General features: G+C 41.6%; 1 protein-coding gene across 1 annotated transcript in view; it reads left to right on the top strand.

The window, feature by feature from the left end:
* LOC149314587 (inactive serine protease PAMR1-like) overlaps nt 1–25,140 on the top strand; it is a 95,534-nt gene that overhangs the window by 5,635 nt on the left and 64,759 nt on the right. The window contains exons 2-3 of the mRNA XM_089521434.1: nt 14,890–15,066; nt 19,366–19,494. Of these exons, the coding sequence (XP_089377560.1) occupies nt 14,890–15,066; nt 19,366–19,494 (306 nt within the window). The remainder of the gene's footprint in view (nt 1–14,889; nt 15,067–19,365; nt 19,495–25,140) is intronic.

The raw sequence follows: 25,140 nt of genomic DNA, 5'->3' as shown, positions 1-25,140 counted from the left end.
ACTCCCTCCAAAGGTTTTCTATGGGGTTGAGATCTGGAGACTGACTAGGCCACTCCAGGACCTTGAAATGCTTTTTATGAAGCCACTTCTTCATTGCCCGGGCGGTGTGTTTGGGATCATAGTCATGCTGAAAGACCCAGCCACGTTTCATCTTCAGTGCCCTTGCTGATGGAAGGAAGTTTGTACTCAAAATGTCACGATACATGGCCCCATTAATTCTTTCCTTTACACGGATCAGTTGTCCTGGTCCTTTTGCAGAGAAACAGCTCCAAAGAATGATGTTGCCACCCTCATGCTTCACAGTAGGTATGGTGTTCGTTGGATGCAACTTAGCATTCTCTCTTCTCCAAACACGAATTTTACCTTCACCAACCCAGTTCCCAGAACTATGGGCCATAGTTTCCCTTACAGATTTCTGGGAACTATGGGTTGGTGAAGGTTGTGTTTCTACCAAACAGTTCTACTTTGGTTTCATCTGACCATATGACATTTTCCCAATCCTCTTCTGGATCATCCAAATGCTCTCTAGCAAACTTCAGATGGGCCTGGACATGTACTGGCTTAAGCAGGGGGACACATCTGGCACTGCAGGATCTGAGTCCCTGGCAGTGTAGTGTGTTACTGATGGTAGCCTTTGTTACATTGGTCCCAGCTCTCCGCAGGTCATTCACTAGGCCCTCCCCATGTGGTTCTGGGATTTTTTTTTCCTCACTGTTCTTGTGATCATTTTGACCCCATGGGGTGAGATCTTGCGTGGAGCCCCAGACTGAGGGCAATTATCAGTGGTCTTGTATGTCTTCCATTTTCTAATTATTGCTCCCACAGTTGATTTCTTCACACCAAGCTGCTTGCTTATTGCAGATTCAGTCTTCCCAACCTGGTGCGGGTCTACAATTTTGTTTCTGGTGCCCTTCGACAACTCTTTGGTCTTCACCATAGTGGAGTGTGACTGTTTGAGGTTGTGGACAGGTGTCTTTTATACTGATAATGAGTTCAAACAGGTGCCATTAATGCAGGTAATGAGTGGAGGACAGAGGAGCCTCTTAAAGAAGAAGTTACAGGTCTGTGAGAGCCAGAAATCTTGCTTGTTTGTTGGTGACGAAATACTTATTTTCCACCATAATTTGCAAATAAATTCTTTCCAAATCAGACAATGTGATTGTCTGGATTTGTTTTCTCATTTTCTCCCTCATAGTTGAGGTCTACTTATGATGTCAATTACAGGCCTCTCTCATCTTTTTAAATGGGAGAACTTGCACAATTGGTGGCTGACTAAGTACTTTTTTGCTCCAGTGTACTTATCACACAACTTTGCCTCCAACCCATAACTGTTGTATATGTCAACTGTGGTAAGGGCATCTTTTTTCATTGACAGTGGACACCTGTCAATAGCTCCCAATCATGTGGCAGACCCAGGACTCCTGAACTACAAAACATCACTGCTGGGGCTATTATTGCCAGTTACATGGTGTCACAGTATACTGTATTTGTGAAAGTAAATAGAAGAACAGAGTCTCTGATTGTTTTCCTGTACCCCATCACTTCATCAAAGAGGCATAAAGTGTGCACCAAGGTAAACCTTTGTGAAATGTGTTTTGTGAAATGTGTTTTGGTGCAGAAAATCCCAGGTTCAAAAGACTGGGTATGTGAATTGGAGTTCAGACCCATGCCTCTGTCCTGTGCTTAGATTCTTAGATAAGTTGTTTTATTGTAACCTGTCAAATTTTGCTTCTGAGAAATGAGTGTTTTGGAAGTAGTGTTGTGCTATTTAATAGCCATTTGATGAATGGACATCTCCTCTCTGTGACAACCATTTTGTGAGAGTGCTCACAACACTTGCTGAAACTTCCAAATGTGTTCACCATTCCAAAGGTCTGCGTGCCGTCAGATTATGGTCTAACAGTGAGTGCTGCAGAGCAGAGATGGACAACTGAAATGTCAGGAATAAACTCTTCCAGAACAATGCCACATATCCATAATGTTTCACCACTGACTATACTGGCTAGGGATGATGGGAGTTGTGTGCTAATTGCTACAGTCATGTAGAGATGCAAGTAGCAAAAGCAGTAGGATGTATAGTTGGGTGAAATGTAGCAATGGTGACTTGAAATGCAAGCAGCTATTTCTGAATTCCCCAAGATTCTGAACTTACTCTAATGAGCCATTTCGAGGGTAATGCTTGGTTTTTAATTTTATAGGGGGTATCACCTTCCATGCTATTTATTTTTCCATATATATATCCAAAATGTAGGAAGGCCATTGAAATATAGATGATGCAGAGGGAATTCTGCCCTCCATAACTGCCATCCGCCGGCCTGAGACGGAGTTCGCCAGGCAGGTCCAGCTCCATCAGGACTAGCCTGAAGGAAGGAGACTCCGCCCTCCATAACTGCCATTCGCCGGCCTGAGAGGGAATTCACCAGGCAGGTCCAGCTCCAACAGGGCTAGCATGGAAGAAGGAAGAGCCCTCCCTCCAATCCATCTGCCTTGGTCCAGGCCTCAGAGGGAGAGAAGAACCACTGGACCTCATCCCCTTTCCCTCCACCATTCCCTTCTCCTTTTGTTTCTTGTCTTTTAGATTGTAAGCCTGAGGGCAGGGAACTGTCTGATTAAAAACAATAATTGTAAGCCGTTCTGAGAGCCATTAGGGCTGAAGGGCGAGGTATAAATACCTAAATAAATAAATAAATTCTGGAGTTGGCTGGAAATAGGCAGCCAATCCTGGCCATAATGGTGACTTAGGGGCTCAATAGATGGCCCCTAAGGGGCAGCTCCATGCTGCCCCTTTCCTTGCTGGATCAGAGCTGTGGCAACTACCTGCTGTGGCCCCAATCTGGCCTTTCCTCGGTGCTAAATGAAACTGCAATATGCAGCTCCTTTTTGCACCGGGGAAAAGGCACCTTTGTTGCAGTGGTGGCACTTTCTGGTGCTCCTTTTGGTGCTGCATCATCTTGATGCAGCACCAAAGGTGCACCGTGATACCACCTGCCGTGCAGTTGGGCACACAGCATGATGACAGCATCAGGGCAGTATCAGGGCATGCGTTGTGCGAACATCACACCCCACTCTGCCCTGAGACTGGCGTATAACACCGGTCTATTCAGCCTCTTAGGCTCACAGAATCATAGAGTTGGAAGAGACCACAAGGGTCATTCAGTCCAATCCCTTGTCATACAGGAATATATTTATCAAAGCACTTATTAAGCAACGTGAAGGAAAAGTGCAGAATCATCTTTTAGAGGGACCTCCATTTTCAGTAGCATATTTGTACTTATGTAGTATTTAAGGTAAGGAAACATGTATCAGAAGAAAACAATTTCTCTGCATAATGATCACACCCTTATGTTCTCAGCCTAGTAAGGGATTCTTTGGAGATTTGAAAAGATGATTCATAAAGATGCACTCCAAACAAATTGTTTTGTACCATGGGTTGACTGTTGTGTGTGTACAGAGAATTTCTATAATATAATACTCCTCCCACCCCCCAGTGAGTCACAGTTGCAAAGCAGAACACAGCAGTAAGATCTTCCAGTATTGCAAATGTATTATGTTAATTCTGTTGAATAATGTGTGGATCCTGGGGGGGGTGGGGTTGGTCAAAATGTGCTTTTATCTGAAAAAAATGGGGTGAAATAATACTCTGATAGTTAAGGGATGACATAAGTCTCTTTAAACCTGCAAAATGACATTTTCTCACTATAACACCCAGTGTCCCCTCAGCTAACTCATGGGTTCTGAGATTTGCAGTCTAAAAAGTAAATTTCCAACTTTAGACTTCTGCTGCATCTGCATTGCAGAATTAATGCAGTTTGACACCACTTTAACTGCCTTGGTTCCATGTTATGGGATTCTGGGATTTGTAGTTTGTTGTGGCACCAGAGCTCTCTAACATAGAAGACTAAATATCTCACAAAACTAGAAATCCCAGAATTCCATGGCACGGAGCCATGGCAATTCAAGTGGTGTCAAACTGCATTAAGTTTCCTGTGCGGATTAAATCTTCAATTCTATACATTTGCCATCCAAACTGATTTAGAATCTCTGGTGTTTGTGGATTTCCAGAAAGAAATGCTGATTTGCTTAAAGGTTAAAAAGTTGTGTCATGTATGGAAACAACAACAGTTTATGTCATACTTTTTTTGCCAAGAAAAATTGCAAAAATTCCCTATATGGCCATAAAAAAACACACAACCCAACTTCTATTTTCAAAAATTGAAATAGATGAAGGAACAAAGGGATGAGAATATTTGTGTCTTTTGGAATATTCTACTACTCTTACCTAACCAGTAATAATCACAAGATTTCGAGCAAAATGAGACATGATATCAATTGTGGGGAGCAATTTTCATATACAGCTTGTTGTTATGTGGAAAAGAGTTGCATAGTAATCTTGGACAGCTTCAGGAATGGTGGTTTTTTGTTTGTTTGTTTGTTTTTGAGGAAGAGGGAAAGTTTTACTCTTTCTCTTGTCATGTTGCCAAAATTGCCTTTCTGACAGACGCTTAGCATCTGCATGCCACGGCATGATACAGACATCGCGAGTGCACTATTGGTGCACTGCAGCATCAGTATCGCGCCACAAAAAGAACCTGCTTTTTGCGGGTTCTTTTTCCATCGACAGGAAACCGCATAGTTTGTATGCTACGTTTCCCCCCTGACAGGAAACCAGGCTCCAGCAGACTGCCCTTTTTGGGCAGTCTGTACTGGGCCTGAGTTGACATAGCCAGTGGTGAAGCATGGTGAAAGTTGCAGTTCGACCATATGTGGATATCATGGTCCCTATCCTTTTGTGCTAGATCTTGCTTCCTGAGACACTTCTAACTGAAAAGTTTTAAGATCCAAACCTGGTCCATGGAATATTTCCACTGCCATTGCTGTGGTACAATATTTGTGCCGGCATTCTTGTTGTCCACTTTGTAGAACATCTTTAAAAATGAGTTTCTTGAGGGGCTTCTGTCACCACAGCCCTGCAGAGCTCCACAGACATACAATTTGGTATAGAGTTGCACTGGAGGTTTGGCACAGGTATACTGGGTGAGTCATGTATGTGTCCAGATATGTCTGTGATGGGAAAACCAGATACTTCCCCTGGTTTCAATTCATTTTGTGGCATGCTGTGGTCTAGATCTCAAATACTATGCTCGATTCAAAGAAGAAGAAGAAAAAACCTGTGTTAAAACAGCCCTCAACAGTTCCCTTTCAGATGTGTTTGACTATGTCACCCATGATTCCCAGATGTCATGAAGAAAATGAAATAATTACTTTTGGAAGAAAAGCCAGGAGAAAGATAACTCCTCCATGCTGAAACATATTTTTATCTTTATAGTTTTCCTTTCTCTTGACCTGTGCCTGGTCTCTTGTGGTATATTGATTTTGCCATATTTACATGTAAATTGATTGCTGCTGTCATGCAATTCAAGACCAGGAAGAAATAAAAAGACACTGGATGCAATACACAGAAGAGTTATATAAAAGAGATGGGGAAAAATGCATGAAGCCTGTAACAAAGAGCCATATGAAGATGAACCCAAATTCTAAAAAGTGAGGTAAAAGCTGCAATAAGAGAAATTGGGAAAAATAAATCACCAGGAACAGATGATATTCCAACCAAACTGCTATAATCCACACTGACAGAATCAGGCCTCGTGCTAACCAACATATATCAACAAATATGGAAAAGAAAAGGGTGGCCAGCAGATTGGAAATGATCGATATATATCCCCATCCACAAAAAAGGAGACACAAAATACTGCAGCAACTGTGGGATCATAGCACTAATCTCCTCTGCAAGCAAAATTCTGCTCAAAATTCTGTAACATAGACTCCAAGCATACATGAAGAAATCCCAGAGGTACAAGCAGAGTTCAGGAGAAGAAGAGGCACTAGGGACCACATTGCAAACATGCCATGGCTAATGGAGTGCACCTAGGAATTCCAAAAGAAAATTATGTGTTTTATAGACTACAGTAAAACTTTTGCCTGCATAGATCATGAAAGGTTTTGGAACACTCTTAAAGACATAGGGGTGTCACCACATCTGATAGTCCTGATGAGGAATCTGTACTTAGGACATGAGGCTATTGTCAGAAACAGAATGATTCCCAATTAGCAAAGAGGTCAGACAAGGCTGCATTCTTTCATTCTATTTGTTCAAATTATATGCAAAAATATTATATGAAGACCAGGCTTGGACATGGAGAGGCAGTGAAAATATGAGGAACTAATATCAATGCAGACATCATCATAATAGTAGCAGAAAACATCACAGACCTAGAACTACTACTAAAAAATGTCTTATTGCTAAACATAAAGAAAACAAAAGTAATGACCTTGGAGGATCTACACAAATTCAATCTAGCCTATGAGGAAATTGAAATAGTAAAAGCCTTGAGATGTTGAGCAACCTTTTATGCAAGAGATTACACAATGCTTTCTGCTTACAAAAGCTTCCTGCTAGTTATCAGCCACTTTTTCCTTATGCATTAAATTTGTCTCAAATGCAGAAATTCCCTCCTGCTTACTTCCTGATTTTCATAAATCAGGAAATCCTCAAATTTTTTGCCTATACCTCAAAATTCTATACCAAATGATTTACAGAAAAGGATAGTCACATTGGAGTATAATGATCAAATACTTGGGAATTAAAAACTTAAATTCAGTTGTTCTGGAGTAGGCTCAGTGAATCAGTTGCTGAATGGTTAGTCAACACTTATGTACATTCCATTGGTTCAAGAGATGTATGGAAATTAAGTACTTTTGCATGGATAGAAGTATTTTTCACAAGCAGAAAGCCATCCCTGGATGCCACCCAATACTAAGACCATTTAAAAAACAATGACTGAAATCCAACATCCCTCAATGTAACATCAATATATGCATGTGGAGATATGCTATGCCATCAATATGCAATCCCGATGCTGAATAGCAACATTGTGCCACACATGTCAATGACTGGGTGCCATTGCACAATGAGCAATGCGCAACTTCCACATGCAGTTTTTGCAGTATGCACAATGCCACTTGTACTGTTATTAGTAGAATATATATTTTACATTATGATGAATAACTTAGTTATGCTTATGTCAACAGGCTGCTGGCCAATGCCTATGTAATAATGGTTTGAATCAGTGGTAGCTAGTGGTTCCAATGTCAGTGGGATAGCAAAACCACTTCAGATTTCAGTGTGGGTACTGAATGTATTTGGGGGATAAGGTGCTCCACCTGGAATAGCTCCTTTAAAGCTGGACAGTGAAAGAGCTGGACAGAAAGAAAATCTACTCATCTGAAATATGGTGCTAGAGAAGAGTGCTAAGGATACCATGATAGCCAAAAAGACAAACAAATGGGCCCTAGAACAGATTAGGCTTGAACTCTCACTGGAAGCCAAGATGACTACATTGAGGTTGTAGTACTTTGGCCACATCATGAGAAGGTGTGGCAAATTAGAAAAGACAATAATGCTGAGAAAGGTAGAAGGTAGTAGAAAGAGGGGTAGATCACTCTCCTGATGGTTAGATTCAATCAGAAATGTCATAGGCTTGAGTCTGCAGAACCTAACCAGAGCAACAGAGAACAGAGGGTCTTGGAGATGTTTCATTCACGGGATCACCATGAGTCAGCGTTGACTCAAGGGTGGTTAACAACAACAGCAAAATCTGGAAGGGATTCCCTGACCCACTGAAATGGAATTGACCAGTTGCTATTGGACTGAAAAATTCAAAGACTGTGGTGCTTGTCCCTACCAAAAGAATGAGGTTTATCACATGGGGCTTTTTGCAGCTCAGATCTGGGGTGACTCCTGATTCACCTATGTGAATTCACGTCGTAACGTGAATGTTTTATCACACCTTGTTGCCCTTCCGTTGGCCTTCCGAATCGGGGGGTGGGGGGTGGGAATCGAATCCAAGGCAAATCATGTGATGCGGATTCACACAAAGTGGAGTGAGTGCACATTATATTACAACACCGGTGCATACCATGCGGATTCAACGATTCGAATAGGGACCCTTGCGCATGCTCAGTGGGGGTCTGAATGCTGTCCTCCTTCTCTGCCCCCTCCTTAGCTGTCATCCTTCATCGGGCTGAAGGAGCAGTCAGGGGATGATGGGGTAGGTTTCAGGGGGTCACTGGAACCAGGACCGGGATGCAGGAGCAGGCGGGGGTGATGGGATAGGTTGCAGGGGGTCACTGGAGCCAGGATCGGGATGCAGGAGCAGGCAGGGGCTGATGGGATAGGTCGCAGGGGGTCACTGGAGCCAGGATTGGACTGAAGGAGCAGGCAGGGGATGATAAGATAGGTGGCAGGGTGGCAGAGAGGACAAGATGGGGATGCAGGAGCAGTCGGGATGGTGGGGTGGGTGGCAGGGTGGCAGAGAGGAAGAGATGTCATGAAGGAGGAGGAGGGGGATGAAGGAGCAGGATGCAGGGGGCCAAGGGGGCGACATCAGAGTGGTCTTCCACACCAGACCAATTCGAAGTGAAATTGAAGTGAGCTTGAAAACAAATTCTGTGAATTCACTTTTTTTCCGAATTCATCAAAATGAGAGGTCACTTTGGAATCACTGTGGAAGAGCCACGGAAGGAGCACCCATAGACAGGAATCTCGTCTGATAACACATTCACGTTATGACATGAATCCGCATCGTTGGACCCGCAGTCACTCCGGATCTGAGCTGCAAAATCTCCAAAAAGCTCCGTGTGATAAACACCTATGTAAACAGAGATGCCAGAGACTGAACCTGTGGCATGTTCTCTATCACTTAAACTTTGCAGGAATTGCTTAGCTTCCTGTGTGCATCTTATGTGCAGTTCTTGCCTTCTTTTTCTATATACACTTTTCCTCTCTGCACATATGAGCACATGTATATGAAGAAATTGACAGCATTCATTTTTGCGAACTCATCTTTCAATGCCATACAGTGAAAAAGAATGCATGGTATGGCATGTTATTGTGAAAATAGCCATGATTAGGTCCTATGCAAATGTATGTGATGTTGGGAAGAAACAGACCAAAAAAAACAACAAAACAAAACAAAATACAAACACAGCCCAGGTACCTAATTTCTCTCTACAATCAGTGAAATTATAAAAGCACAAATGACAGTGCAGTCCTATGCATATCTACTTAGAAAGAGTCCCCGATGAATTTATTTCCAGGAATTTGTGTATAGGATTGTGATCTTAGTTGCATCAATTTCATTGTGATTTACTATGCCTACGTTAGGATATGACTATTTTACAAAGTATTATAAGCAATCTAGGTAAAAAACAGTTGTGAACCCAAGGCAGAAAATTAAGACTCTGCTGTTGGGAAAAATAAAAGAGAATCTCATTAAGATTTTCTCATTCCATTCCTCTGGAATCTTTTCTTTCATTTCATTTCTCCAGGACTCACAAGACAGTCCTCGGGTCTGTCTGTTGATTGAGGGACACCTAGATAGCACTGTTAGTTCATTAAATTTCAATTTGTTGAATGCAGACAGCTTACCAATGGAAGGAGGACGGACCTGAAGGATTGGTCTCTTTACAGCCATCCAGAATTTTAGGGTTCGAACAGACAGGCCAAAATAAAGCTTCTTCGGGTCACTTTGGAGTGCTATTTAAATGATGCATGCATCTTAAGAGGCTAGAAGCCATGCCAAAGCCGCACTCCAGTCCTAAGGACTGGAGCATAACTTTGGCACAGCTTCTGACCTCTTAAAATGTGTGTGTCATTTAAACAGCATACCTCTTAAGTGACCTGAAGCAGCATTATTTTGGCCTGTCTGTTCGGGCCCTTAGTTGTTTAATTTTTTATAAGAAAAAAAGAAACTGGTAGGGTTTGATAGGATGAAAATCTCAGGTTGCAATCCCATACATTACTCCCATTGACTGGGAGTAAGCCCCCAGTCAAAAAAAAAATAAAAATCGGACTTATTTTTGTGCAGATAAGCCTGGAATTGCATTGCCAGATAATTACAAAGGGGGGGGGGGGGGGGAGAGAGAAAAAAGTAAACATTCTACAATGATGGTGATGATGACAGCATATTAATAGCTCTATTTCAGCCCTAAGAGATAAACATTAAAAACATGATAAACAATAATGAGACTGCAAAATCCACATTAGGACATTAAGGTCACAAAATAATGTGCAATCTTTCTTATTCTCTACAACCATTCCTCAGGCTAAATGGTAAGTAAAGCAAAGGGTAGAGGCAGAGGAAATAATAAGGTTGTGAAAGCAAAAGCAAAATCCAATGTTCAGATGATTTATTAATCTCTCATTTTACAGTAATAGATCTATATATTCACATATAAAAGAAATCCATTTTGGGAACTGTTAACTTAAGAAGATCAAAACACAATTGTTGCTGCATTCCTGACATTTCTGACTTATGACAATCCTCTCACAGGACTTTCTTAGCAAAATTTGTTCAGAGGGGGTTTGCCATTGTCTTCCTCTTAGGCTGAGAGAATGTGACTTGGCCAACATCATGACTGAATGGGGATTTTAACCCTAGTCTCCCGGAGTCCTAGTCCAACACTCAGACCACTATACTACACTGCCTGCATCTTGATTTCTCTTGTTGATCACCCAAAGCTGAGTGAACCTCATTAAACAAAACACAAACAGAGTCTGAATGGCCATCAGTTGGGGGCGCTTTGATTCTGTGTTCCTGCATGGCAGGGGGTTGGACAGGATGGCCCTTGAGGTATCTTCCAACTCTTATGATTCTATGATTCTGTGATTCTAAAAACACAAGGCAAAGTTAGGGCTGTATTTCTAAATGTTTTTTCTTGGACCCAGCACCGAGGACCTGCATGTAAGTGCATGTACTCAACATAGTAGTCTTCCTAATATATTTAGATGTGTGTCCATTATTGACACACCTCAAGACATAGTCCTACACACTATGGCAAGATAAACATATTTTCCTGCAAAGGGGGGGATGGCCAAATGACAGTCCTTTGCAACAAGAACAACAGTGTCCTTTTGGGGGGGGGGGGTTTCAGGGGCATCATTGAGATCCATCATACCTATTAGAATAAACCTTCACAACATGTGTCATACAAACAAAGTGGTGTACACACTAGTGGTATGTTTCTGATACTCTCTTGGTAATGTTACGATAAGAAGTTTGTCAGGTTCCTGCTGGGACTTGATTTTGCCTTTGGTGAGTTTCAAGTTGAGCAGGACAGGTCCACAACAGTGGTTCTTCAGTGAGTGGATTCCAGATGATGGTGGACTTCAGCTTCCTGGAACTCTGTCCCCAGCTCAAGAATTTTGGAAGCAGGAAATCCAGTAACATCTAGAGCCTTTCTTCTGAGTGCCACTGCTCAAAAGGTACACAAAGGATCTTATAGTACTTTTGAGAGTAATGGTACAAAAGAAATTGTAGCATAAGCTTTTGTAGACTTGATCTGCTTTCTCAGATGTGTGCAAGTAGACTGAGGGCCCAAACAGACAGGCCAAAATAAAGCTGCTTTGTGCCACTTTGGATGTGTGCTGTTTAAATGATGCATGCATCCTAAGAGGCTGGAAGCCATGCCAAAGCCACGCTCCAGTTTCTGGCCTCTTAAGATGCATGTGTCATTTAAACAGCATGCCTTCAAAGTGACCCAAAGCAGCTTTATTTTGGGATGTCTAAAAAAGCCTATGCTATAAAGTCTTCCACACAGTTAATTTCAATGATGCTACAAGATCACTTTGGAATACTGATATTTCAGACTAACATGGCTATGTCTCTGAATTCTACTGCCCAAGAAGATAACTGCTGACCCTTTTTCATTTTTGAAAGCTTCCCACAAACTATATGTTTCAGGAGGCATGGGCTATGCTACTGTGAGAGGGCCAATTTTGCAGCAGTCCCACAAATGCAACTCTCTTGAAATAATATGGATACTGGGATGGATACTTGGAATGATGTTTCCATCACAGAGCTCCAAAAGGTTGCGGGCAGGTGTTGGTCTATTACTATCTGAATCCTCCAGTAAGTGTGGCTCAATCCTGGGAATTGTAGCCTGGAAAAATATCCCACTTTTGGTCCCACCATTCCTATTATATGATGAGTTGGTGCTAATACAACTTGGTCACACCATTCGTATTATAAAAAGAACTGGGGATAATACAGTATTGTTTGGATCATATACCAGATTCTCAAAAAGCCACTTGGTTCCAACTCTAAATATTTGACTAGAGGCTTCCTTTTCTTAAATATAATGTCAGCTTCTTTCTCTTTCTCTTTGATCACATCAGTAAAACTTTTGATAATTTTCTTATTAGGCTGGAAAGGTGACTTTCTTTTTAGGCTGGCTTGCCGAACTAAAAAACTTGGAAGTTGTGTGATTTAACTGCACTCATTTCAGTTTTCAGCCTAAAGAAACAGTTTCATGCTGTTGTGATAAAAGAAGACATGAACTTCGTTGTGGGGCAAATTTTAGCTTTCATTTACTTGCCCTGTTGAGATAAGCATCAGCTCTCTCCTCATGCAGGGAGAGAGTGGGGGGGAAAAGACTGTGACTTTAAAAAGTAACTTCAGAATCAGCTTGATCATTTTTCATAGTCATCTTCAGCAGAAACTTTACTGAAATGAGTGGGAGTTCCTTTTATCAACTAAAAAGATCCAGTCCTTCTCAAAAGTGGTATAACTGAAACCATTTTTGCTTGGAAATTTTTTTTCAAGCCAGGGCTTGAAAATAAATTACTAAAAACAAATTTGTTATCCTTAATTCATTAAAATGTTCAATGATGAGTTAATGTTTTTGTTATTTTCATTGTTAAATGAGTAATATTTCTCATTTCCCATTTAATTCATTACTTTTTAAAGGCAGATATGGGAGTTGGCTGTGTTTGAATGTTATGAAATTATCGGGGGGGGGGGTGTTTACAATTCAATTAATTAATTATATATCTATTCATTCCCTTTTTATAATGATAGTGCTAGCACAAATACTTTCAAAATCTGTTCAGAACCAGACTTTGCATAATAGTCCAGTTTATGTACTTCCCATTAAGGGATCTATGTTGGCCCATTAGGTGATTTCAGGAGTTGAATCTTTCAGCTTGGCTGCCATGGTTTGGAGTGTTGAGCTAAAGGATCTAGCTTCACTTGCTTGTTATTTGGTGGGTTATAATGTGTTACACTGTACTGTTGTTAAATGGTGGGACATATAGTGGTGTGCTCATTGCTAGAGCTGTTGACCATATTCCTTTGTGGTTAACAAGCAGATGGAAGGGAATTAAGACTGTCTCAGGAACATCACATCAATCTCTTGAGACATTTGAAGTAGGAGAAGGAGCTGGGCACCCTTGGGAAAAGAGAAGGGAAAAAATGTTTTGATTTTTTAATGAATGAGAAGGCAGCCCACCAAAGATTTAAAAATATGTATACTTTAACCAAGCTTTGCTAATGCCTGCTGGTTATTTCTGACAATAAATAAAACATCTATGGAGAAGGTTTACAGTTTCTGCTAAGGTTTTTCTGTTGTTTTCACTACCGAAGCCTGGATTTCTGAACTAAGGGGCTCCTGTGCACAACTGGTAGCACTGAAAAACTGTGAGTGCTTCTCCTAATGTTTCATTTTGTAATACCATGGAGCCATTGAACAGTGGCACCTGGTGGTCCCAATGGCAGTGGGGCAGTGAATGTACATCGGCTTTTAGTTCAAACTTTAAATACCTATCCAAGATGTTGATCCTGTTTTGGAAGACAGGGTCAGCAACTATGAGGAGCCCTGGTGACACAGTGCTTAAATGCCAGTACTAGAGCCACAATGTTGTGAGTTCAATCCCAGAGGACTCAAGGTTGACTCAGCCTTCCGTCCTTTCGTAGGTTGGTAAAATGAGTACCCAGATTGTTGGGTGCAATTGGCTTACAGATTTTAAACTGCTTAAAGAGTGTGAAGTCAAAGGCTTTAATGGCCAGCATCTATAGTTTTTTGTGGGGGTTTTGGGCTATGTGGCCATGTTCTAGAAGAGTTTCTCCCTGATGTTTCGCCAGCATCTGTGGCTGGCTTTCCGATGCCAGCCACAGATGCTGGCGAAATGTCAGGGAGAAACTCTTCTAGAACATGGCCACATAGCCCGAAAAACTCACAAAAAACTATGCTTAGAAAGTGCTTAGTTCACTATGAAGAGGCATAGAAATGTAAATGCTATTGCTATTGCTATTCTTTAAAATTCAGAAAAAAACACAAAGCAGATTCACTGCTCCACTGTATCAAAGCTGCCACCCACTACTACATTAGACACTGCAGTTCAGACAGTGCAGCTGTCCATGCTGTTTCCACAATTTCAGTGGTCTATGCCAGCTTCCTATAGAGAACAGACCACTGCCAAGCAGGGCAGCTCCTGCCTTTCCAGTAGGCAAAGATCTTTTAGGTCAGAATTACCTCTGCCCTCTAAACTGTCTTGTAGTTGAAGTGGAGAGTTGTTCCTTTTATTGATATGATTTTCTTCTGTTTCAAAACCCCTCATTGTATGTGTGTTAGAAATTGTCAATAAAAACTATTTTAGCAAATTCCCTTTTGTGTTTTAATTGCATTTGGGTTTATTTCAGTTTTATGTTAGGTGCCTTGAGTGCCTTGCAGGACAAAGAACAAACAAACAGATAAATAAGGTACCTCTTACAATCCCTTCCATCTCTATAAACTTATGATTCTATTATTTTCCCCTGTGGAATATAGAGCTGCTTGGGGGACGGAAAGGCACTTTTAATTAGAAAAACCAGCATGAGGTAAATGGTGAACTAGCTTCACCTTGATAGTTTCAGCTGCCCCACAGCAGTATTTCATAAAGAAAGAGAGAAGGAAGGAAGGTCTCCTGTAATACGAATTTTGGTTCACAATGGAATAAACTATGTTCTGCCAATAATTAGCTATGACCTCATTCTTTCTTTTCCGTTTCTGCAGAGTATACCGTGATCAATGAAAACTGTCCAGGAGCTGAATGGAATATCATGTGTCGAGAATGTTGTGAGTATGATCAGATCAAGTGTGTGTGTCCTGGGCAGAAAGAAGTGGTAGGTTACACCATCCCCTGCTGCAGGAATGAAGACAATGAGTGTGACTCCTGCCTAATCCATCCAGGTAGGTCAGTTTTGCAGCTTTGACATCTTCCACTCATTGGGTATCCATCCCTCTTGTATATGCAGTGCAATAACTCTGCTTGTCACTAGGTGGCACATGCAACTTGTTTTGTTTGCCAGCCTATAATGATGAATAGTTTTTCTCTCTTCATTGAATGGGTGAGTGCCAATACAAACAGTTTACTGTGCTGATGAGCTTTAATGCATTTAACATATTTCCGTTAGCGTGTTCTCTTTCCTAGTAATAGAAACGCACACCAGGAGCTGAAAGTTTCCAGGATTTTACCGTACATACCTGGAAACCCTCCAGAGAATAAAGTCATCATTGGCTTCAAGACTACATGGGGATTTTAATTCCTCAGTCTCCAAGGTTTGGTTTGCTCACTGCTTTGTTAAAGGCTATAAGAATGTAGTTCAGACTCAACGGATGTATATGGTAAACACAGTATTTGAAGACAATGGAAAAAGAACAAAAGAGCCATGAAGAATATATATTCCCATTAGGAATAATTCCAAATTATTTCTTTTGGATCTGCATTAAAAGGGAATATTCACATTCCCAATAGAAATACTGTATTCATTAAAGGGAGTATTATGTTGTTATTCTAGCTTAACATATTGTATACATATATGGGAAATACAATATTCGAAGACAAAGGAGATAATCACATGGGCAAAAGTTGCAGAAGAGTGATGGGAGAGAAGCGGGATGCTCCCATCGCTATTGCGCATTTGGAGGACAATTATCTTACAAGTTCTGCGACATCACACTCATCCCATCTTTCTCCCATCATTGAAATGGAATGGCTCAATCACTTTTGTATTAATGGGAGTTTCCGTTAAAAGTGACAGACCATTCCATTTCACTGATGGGAGAAGGACAGGATGTGCATGATGTTGCAGAACATCATGTGATAATCTTCCTCCAGTGGCACAATAGTGAAAGGAGCTGTAATGGAGAGCACTCCCAGCTGTCCAATCAGAAGGCAGCTGAGGGCCAGCCAATAGCCTGTAGGCTGGAACTTTTGAAGATTCCGAACTGACAGTTGGGGAGTCAGTTGGAACCGGGACAGATTAGAACGGCAGTTAGGGTTTAGAATCTTGGGGAGAGAGGACTGAGGTCCAGGAGTTCCTGCGGGAATGTGTTAGTTAGGGGCTGGAATCCTGAGAGGGAGGGTTCCAGGGCTCCAGAAGGACGGTTAGGGGTAGAGTCTGTGTAGTAAGGGCTCCCCACCGTTGCACTGCCAGACCTCTAGGAGAGGGAGGGACTGGAGTGTAATATCCTGCGGGATATGGTTAGCCTTGGTGGCTGAGTTAAGAGAACAAACTGTCTAAAGAGAGGCAGGAAAGTCTCTAGGTGATAGAGAGATATCTAGGGAAAAGTAAAATGACAGTAGCCGAGTCAAATAATACAAGTGTAACTAAGTAACCTGTGCCTGAACTAGCAGTTACATAATATCATTCAGTTCAAGAAAGAGATGTTCAACCATTCTGTTTAATAAAGTTTATATTTTGGTTTACATAAAAGCTTGTCAGTCATACATATCAGCTCCACGCTACTATATTAAATAAGGTGAACCTGCCAGAGGGAAGGGGGTTCATATTACATAATTGGGTGGCAGCGGTGGGATAACAGAAGTCCCAGGTGCTTGCCATAAAAAAAGAAGGCTTGTGGTTTTGACATTCGGTACATAAATGGTGGCATCGTAATTAGGTGGCAGCAGTGGGATAAGTAAAGCCCAAGCGCCTGCCATCTTTAAGAGGGGGTCCGTTACAGGAGCATCCCGCTTCACTCCCGTCACTTTCACCCATGTGATAATCTCCTATGGAAAAAGAAAAAGCCATTAAGAATATATATTTCTTTTAGGGATAATTCCAAATTGTTTATTTTGGATGAGCATTACTTAAAAGGGAATATTCACATTCCCAATGGAAATAGTTATTAAAGGGAGTATTATGTTTAACATTTTGTTTTGGTCAAGAGTCTTGAAGCCAAGGAACTTAAAGTAGATCAAGATATACTGTTTTCCCATCCACAATCTAGCTAGGCCCACAGTCTTTCATGACTTGCCCTGTTGCCTGGTGGAAACATGACATGATGGTCTGTCAGCTGTAGTGTATTATCTCCTGCTTATTTTATCCACAGACATAAGTCAGCTTTCCTTGAATCACTCCACTGTTGCAAATTAAGCCCAGCAGATTACGTTTTGTCAATACTCTGTATCTGTAGTGTTGTATTTGGGGACATTGTACATTTATTTGTCAGAGTCAGATTGTTCAGACTAAGAATCAGTATGTGAATGATGAACTGATGAACTGTTCATGAGACACTGAGGTGTAGAATTTTGGTTTGGAATTGATTCTGCTGTCGGTTTTGGCCATAGGCCATTACATATCTTCCTGAGGGCTCTGGAATACAATTATATTTCATTTTCACCTTTCTCTGGTACATATTGTGTTTAAATGTAAAGAGGAAAAGTTACCTAGAATGTACAATTATGACATATTTATTTCTCAGTTATATGGCTGAAGAAACCTGCTTGAGCTGTCTGAACATTTGGCTTCAAATGACACACACACACATATAGATACATGTATTTGTTGTTGTGTGCCTTTACAACAATGTAAACATACATAGTTTTCTGATGTATACAGACATCACTCAAAAAATACTGAAACAGAAGCCAGTACTGTATAGAATGGGACAGAGCCCTGTAGAGCACATGCTGTACATACAGAAGGTGTCAGATTCCTATTGTCCACAGGAAAAAAGAAGCTCAGATAGCAGGAGAGGGAAAGAGCCTCATCAGGTCTGATAGTCTGATGGTGAGAGTAGATTGTTGTAAGCTAGATGAATTAAGGCTCTGATTTGTGTTAAAGCAGGAGTGGACAACTGCTGTGGCACCAGGACACATTTTCAGGTTGGCTAAACGCTCAATGTCCACACTTTTTTGTTGGGAAATTAGAAGGCTTTTAAGTATTTTTGAAATATTTAAAATGAGCAACGTATAAGTTAATTAGCATCAGCTGAAATTAATTTTCATTGATTCTACTTCAAATGTTCTTAAGTTCCTTAAAACTCCACTCACTTGTTATTAATAGAGCAAATCCACCACTCATAATTAATTGTTGCTAAAATTGCATTTATATGTCAGTAAACTATAATGGCCTAAATTGATTTTAATTAATATGATATTGGTCATGTCTGAGCAGGCCAGGATACTCTGGGAGCAGCTTGGAGTATCTTGGCCCCGCAGCTGCCCTGCCCCTGTTACCTGGCCTCCATTCCCATGCCACAGCTGTCTTCATGGGCATCCCACTGAGCTACCTGGCATATCCACTGCCACTTCAGATTTTTTTTTGTTTTTGAAGTGAGAACTAGGCACCTAGCAATGAACACATGGCTGGGGAGCTCATTATCACCTCAATGTGAGTAACTCGAGTGAAGGCAGATGCGCTGGGTGACCTGGGGCACTCCCATGCAGACAGCTGCCATGGTGCAGGAGAGGAGGGCTCCGGATCTTACCAGACAATCCAGAGTAACAGGTAAGGTTTTAAAAATTGCTTTAAGGCTGTTATACCCTGGTTCTGGTTCGGCCCATGCGGTCAAGGCCATTGACTAGTACTGTATATTGAACTAAAAGGAATTAAAATGACTGTGATATTGATTCTTTGATGGTCTCACTGACTCTGGCATATTTAGTTTCTCCTCCTCCTCCTCCTCCTCCTCCTCTTCTTCTTCTTGATAGACAACATAATGTTGTGGTTTGAGTATTGGACTAGGACTGTGGAAGAATAGAGATTGATTTCCTGTTCAGCCATGGAAATACAATGGGTGGCCTTGGGCAAGTCATACTCAGCCTCAGAAGAAGGCAAAAGTAAAAACCCTCTGAACAAATCTTGCTAGGGAAACCCTGTTACAGATTTACCTTATGGTTGCTATAAGCCAAAAATTATATGTTGTTGTTATCATCATCTTTATTTATATGCTGCCTTGTCCCCAAGACCAACTCTTGTCCTGCACAAATTCTAGAGGTTTCGATAGTGGGCCCAATAAGAGAAATAACCAACAACTGTACCTACCAAAGTATAAGAGTGAATCAAATGATTAAGATATTAGATCTGTATTTACATTAGGTTTATAAATGAGTGTGTATGTATACATACACAAGAGTGCACGCATCTTTACACATGCACACACATTGCTCACAACCTTTCATCACTGACATTCATAATTTCTTATTCCAAAAAATCCAGTGTAGTTTTCCTTTAACCAAATGGATTGCCTCTTCTTTCACAGGCTGCATGATCTTTGAGAATTGCAAGTCCTGCCGCAATGGATCATGGGGAGGAACCCTGGACAACTTCTACATCAAGGGCATCTACTGTGCAGAATGCAGAGCAGGCTGGTATGGAGGAGACTGCATGCGTGAGTATTTTCACTAGGATACACACTTTCCAAAGGAATGATGCTTTAAATGTGGCAGACTGAATGAGAGGGAGTAGATGAAATATGTAGCTATTTTCAAAGAACTGCTCATCTAGGAAAAGGCCCAGATTCTTGCAGTAGCCCTGCAGCAATGTTAAGAAGATGGGATGCTGTGGGAGATAGATAACACACTAATATCTGTAGCCTGCTACTGTGGCATAGAACTGTGTGGCTGCCAACCACCTCCCGAAGCCCTCTGCTATCTGATTGTACTGCTCCTCCCCCTTCCTGAAGCACAAGGGTGCAGTGTGCACATTCACACAGCAGCCCCACACTTGAGGAGGAAGTGGTGGAGGGAGCAAGTGATCCTGGCTGCCAATAACCTCCTTCCTGAAGTTGGTTGCTGTGTGTATGTGCATACAGAAATCAGCTTTGGGAACCTGTTAGTGACATGATCACGAGGGGGGGGAGAAGAAGGGAGGAGCAGAATCACACCGACTTACACCATATGACTGACTGAGAAGCAGAACTGCAGCAGAAGAGACCTATTGCACAAAGGCAGTAAGGGAATAGCAGCGTGATTGAGAATCTAGTGATAAGTTTTGCCCATCAGTGAAAAGGTAATAGGCAGTAATTAATGGAAAGCAAGGCCACTGTGTTCAGCTGCTTTTAAAATGTCTGTTTCCCACTTTCTCCTTTTGTCCTTCGCTTACCTCAGTGGGGGCAAAGTGATTTCTAAGTGTAAAAGCAGTTTGCACTCAGTTAATTCAGCAGGGTATACTAGAGAAACTCATCTTTTTCAATTATTTTCTAATATTCTTTCCATCTCTATGCCATCAGGGTGGCTAAAGACATTGTGTTTCCTGAAGTAGAGAAACAAATGATTCTCCCCCCCCCCACCCCTTGCTTACTCCAATACATCCAAATTAAAATACAGACTATGGCCCAGTACAGACGGGCCAAAAGCAGCGTGGCGCTGCTGATACTATGGTTTGGGAGCACACAGCAACCGCATGCTCCCGAACCCTAGTATGTATGGGTGCCGCCATGACTGCGCGGCCCTGCCCATAGGGTGCCCGTGTCCATGATGCAAGCACTGCGCACCGCCTGTATGTTGCTGCGCTGCGTTTACATCATTGACGTGCTACAGTGCACTAATAGTGCACTGATGGCAGAGGGTTGCAGTATTTTAGGTATTTACTTGTCTAGGTTCAAAAGCACACTGCAGAAATAATACAGTTTGAGACCAGTTTAGCTGCCCCAGCTCAATGCTAGTGAATTCTGAAAACTGTAGTTTTGTGAGACATTTAGCATTCTCTGCCAGAGAGCTATGGTTCCACAATGAAATGCAGTTCCCAGGGTTACCTAGCACTGAGCCAGGGCAGTTAAAGTAATTTAGAAAGGGATTATTTCTGCAGTGTGTTTTGGACCTAACTGAACTAGTCACAGAGTTTTAAACAGTAAGCAATGCAGAGATACAGTTAACTAATCTATACATACAAGAGATCAGGATGTCCCTTTTTATAGAAAGACCTTGGGGGTCAGAATCCCACACCTAGGCTTTATAGTTTTCTTCAAAATGGTTCTCAGGGTCCAAAATGGAGACAGGGGAAAGATGATTAATATGAAATGCATATTAATATACATCCTAAAAGGGTGTTGGCTCCTGTTGGTTTCCATTTTGGGTTTCTAAAGGATGCAGGTTATGTGCAGAAGAACATAACAGGGAACATAGTATATGTATATAAAATACTGCATGGAGGGCAGAGAATGGATAAAGAGAGGTTTTCCTCCCCCTCTCATAAAGTACAATGTAGTGTCATTCAGTGAAGCTAAATGGTAAGAGTTACAGGATGCATTAAAATAATAATAATAATAATAATAATAATAATAATAATAATAATAATTTTATTTATATTTTCCCACCTCTCCCACTGGATCGAGGTGGGTTTACAACCATAAAACTACATGCAATACAATGGTATCTAAAATACATATTATAAATAATAATCAGTTAAAACTTGAATCAACAATACTAATAAAAACATCAATTAAAATGTGCTGTTCTGATCAGAAGTGGGATTTCTTCCATTTCTTTACAGAAGATCGGGTGGGTATGCCCGCCTGAAGAGATCCGTCTTTAGTGCCTTCTTGAAGGCATCTAAAGTGGTGATAAGGCGGATTTCCTCTGGTAAGTTGTTCCATAACATGGGGGCCATGGCAGTGAATGTTCTATGGGAAGTTGATATTAATCTAGTCTTTGAGTATTCTAAAAGATTCTTCCCAGATGTTCTGAGAGTGCGGGGTGGATTATGTAGGGAGAGACGTTCCCTCAAGTAATTCAGATCCAGGCCGTGTAGGGCTTTAAAAGTGATGACCAACACTTTGTATTGCGCCCGGAAGATGATTGGCAGCCAGTGTAGAGATTTTAAAACTGGTGTTACATGATCTGATCTGGATGTTCCAGTGATCAATCTGACTGCTGTATTTTGAACTAGCTGAAGCTTCCGAACTTGGTTCAAAGGTAGCTCCATGTAGAGCGCATTGCAGAAATCTAGTCGAGAGATTACCAGTGCATGTACAGTGGTCCCCCGGGTTACGAAATTAATTCGTTCCGCTGCCCTTTTCGTAACCCGGAAGACTTTCGCAAGCCGAATTGCCATAGGCGCTAATGGGGAAAAGCCACGATTTGGTGTGAAATCGCGCCGAAAAGCACCAAAAGTTTTTCGTAACCCGAAAAAACTTTCGTAACGCGGAACAGTTTTTTTAAATTATTTTTTTTCGTAACCCGGGAATTTCGTAAGGCGGTGCTTTCGTATCCCGGGGTACCACTGTACCACTGTTTCAAGGTCCTTTCGGTCCAGGTAGGGGCGCAGTTGGCAGGTACCGAAGCTGGTACCAAACGCTCCTGGCCATAGCATCCACTTGAGATGATAACTGTAAAAAGGTGGCAATTTAGCTTAGCTGGCATTTAACGGGAGAACAGACAAGTTCAGGAAGACTGAGGTGACTACTAATCATGATAGTGACACTATCGCCAGGATCAAAAGCAGCCTTGTGGCTTTCCCATAGGCATCTCTTTAGCCACTGTGAAAAATAGAATGCTGGGCTAGATAAGCTTTTGGTGTGACCCAGCAGGACTTACCATACATTTTCATCACTTACAAATTGAACCAGCATTTCTTTTAGGGGTCAAGTTGGGAAGTGGCGTGTTCAAGTTTTCAAACTGCTGGCCCTGTAGCTGTATTCTGACAAGGAAAGCCTTGTGAGTGGCCACTGTTCCTTCTGTCCTTCTCAGGGAAGAAATGCCTTGTAACAGATTTATCTATGTCTATACATTGGAGCATGTACACTTTGCCTAGGGGATAAACTGTGAGTCCTCACAGCTTAGATAGAATATTTCAAGCTCCTTCCTCCATCATAGATACTGGCCCCAATGTGCACTGTCATCAAATGTGACATGCTCTGGGCCAGGTTGAAGGTGGCAGTAGCTCGGCATGGCAGATGAGTAGCAGTGTTGGAGGACATGACAAATTACTTTTACCATTTACTGCTTCATTCCACTTCTTTGTTCAGAAGCTTGGTGCCAACAAGTAAACTCAGCTATTGGCTTCCCATATCATGATGTGGGGTGGTGAAACTGCTCTGAGTTGAACTTGGAACTTTAAAAGGAGCAAGCCTAGGCCATACCCTAAATATGTTCAGGACCTTGAATAGTTCCATTACAATTCAAAGAAAGTCAGGAGCAGATTCATTGCCCCTTCCTCTGAATGGATTCACCTCTGCCAACAACCTAGTGTTGCCCCATGTATTACATGGAGTGTGAATATTGTTTGATGCTGTGTGCAGAATGAATCAAAGTCTCAGAAGTTGCCACAACAGGAAAAGGGCTGTCTAGGAAAGGCATAGTTTGGTATAAGTTGCATTAACTACTGAAGCCCTGGTGGTGCAGTGGTTAAATGCCTGTACTGCAGGCACTCTCTCAAAAACCATAAGGTTGCAAGTTCAGTACTAGCTAGGGCTCAAGCTCAACGCAGGCTTGCATCTTTCCGAGGTTGCTAAAATAAGTACCCAGCTTGTTGGGGGCAATTAGATTACAGTTGTAAATCACTTAGAGACTGCTCAGTTCAGTGTGAAGCGGTATATAAATTAAGCTGCTATTGCTATTGCTACTGTGCTAAGGATTCTGGAAAACAGTGTTTCTAGGAGTATCTGACATTGGCACCTGGCAATTCTTTTCTCTAATGTGCCAGCGACTGGTACGATACTTGTGCCAATTGGCTATAACTGTTTCTGTTCCTTCTAGAAACTTGTAATGGACCAGCAGCTAATGGTTTGCAGACTGGCACTGGCCCATAGGCCACCACTTCGACTAGGGAACCTACACACTATACAGTTATAGCACTATGTTCCATTTTAACTGCATCCTATTGGATCCTGCGGTTTGTAGTTTGGTAAGGCACTAGAGCTTCTTGGCTGAAAATTCTAAATTCTTCTTCCTTTACCTCAAATCCCAGGATTCCATATGGAATCTGAATTATGGCAGTTAAAGTGGAATCAGAATACTATAATGCCATAGTGTGAATAGGCCCTAGCACTCCTGTAGAATACAGCTGTAGGCAAACATAGAATCATAGTGTTAGGTCCTTGCAGCAAACAATCTAGTGCAACTCTACTTTGTTGAACAGATAACTGGCCAGCCTTCACTTGAAGGTCTCCAGAGAAGGAGAGCCTTTCTCCCCCTGTTCATGGTTATTGGTTTCAGCAGTTGGATGCTGCTGTGTTCTCCATGAGTTTTCTAAGGCAAAACATCTTTGCTGGGAATGTGCTTTACACATTTCTTGAGGACTGTAACACTTTGGTACTCACTTGTGAAAAGACAAGCCAAAGCTATTTTTTCCACTAGATGTGGTGAAATTTAAAAAAAATATAGGTACCCAGAGAGAGCACCACTTAATCTTCCCAAAGTAGGAGAGCTCATCTCTGTGTTTGTGCACTAGGCTTTTGCTACATCTGCAAGAAAGAGACTATTGGGAATCAACAATATAACCCACAATTTCCACCACTTCTCTTATTAAATGTGGTCCACTGGATAATCCATCTCCACCAGGTTACACCCTGCCCCCAGCTTTTAAATACCTGCAATATACACTTTATTGTAGTACCTAAAGTCATCCAGCAGGTGGTGCGGAATAGTTCTTCTTTGATAATAAAAAATTGTATAGTTAACAATTGTTTGTTTAGTATTATGCAATTCCTTGCCATCTCAGGCATATTGCTATTGAGTAATGGGAAACCAACCACAGTACAAAAGCTAAATTTATCATGATGAAAAGCAATATCTCAACGTCTTTGCGGGGAATAACAGAGCTGCACCCTACCAGACTTTTGAGGCTCATGCTGTTGTACTTGATTACAAATGCTGTGCTCTGGGTTAGTTTCTACTGACGAAATCTAGATTTTGCTGACACACCTGTCTGCATTAGAAAATGGAATGCTTACAAATCAGAGCTTGGTAAAGTTGTTTTTAAAGTCTTAATTCCCACAATCCGCCAGCTACTGTGGACCAAAAAAGGAACTTTTCTATGCTTGGTTCCAAATGTATTTTGTTCTTCATGTTAATGAAGTAATTTGGAGTAACGTTAA

Source organism: Sceloporus occidentalis, unplaced genomic scaffold, assembly GCF_023333645.1.
Source record: "Sceloporus occidentalis isolate IW3139 unplaced genomic scaffold, rSceOcc1.0.p SCAF_4, whole genome shotgun sequence".
Taxonomy (NCBI): domain Eukaryota; kingdom Metazoa; phylum Chordata; class Lepidosauria; order Squamata; family Phrynosomatidae; genus Sceloporus; species Sceloporus occidentalis.
The sequence above is the reverse complement of the archived record's forward strand: the minus strand, read 5'-3'. Positions and strand labels throughout refer to the sequence as shown.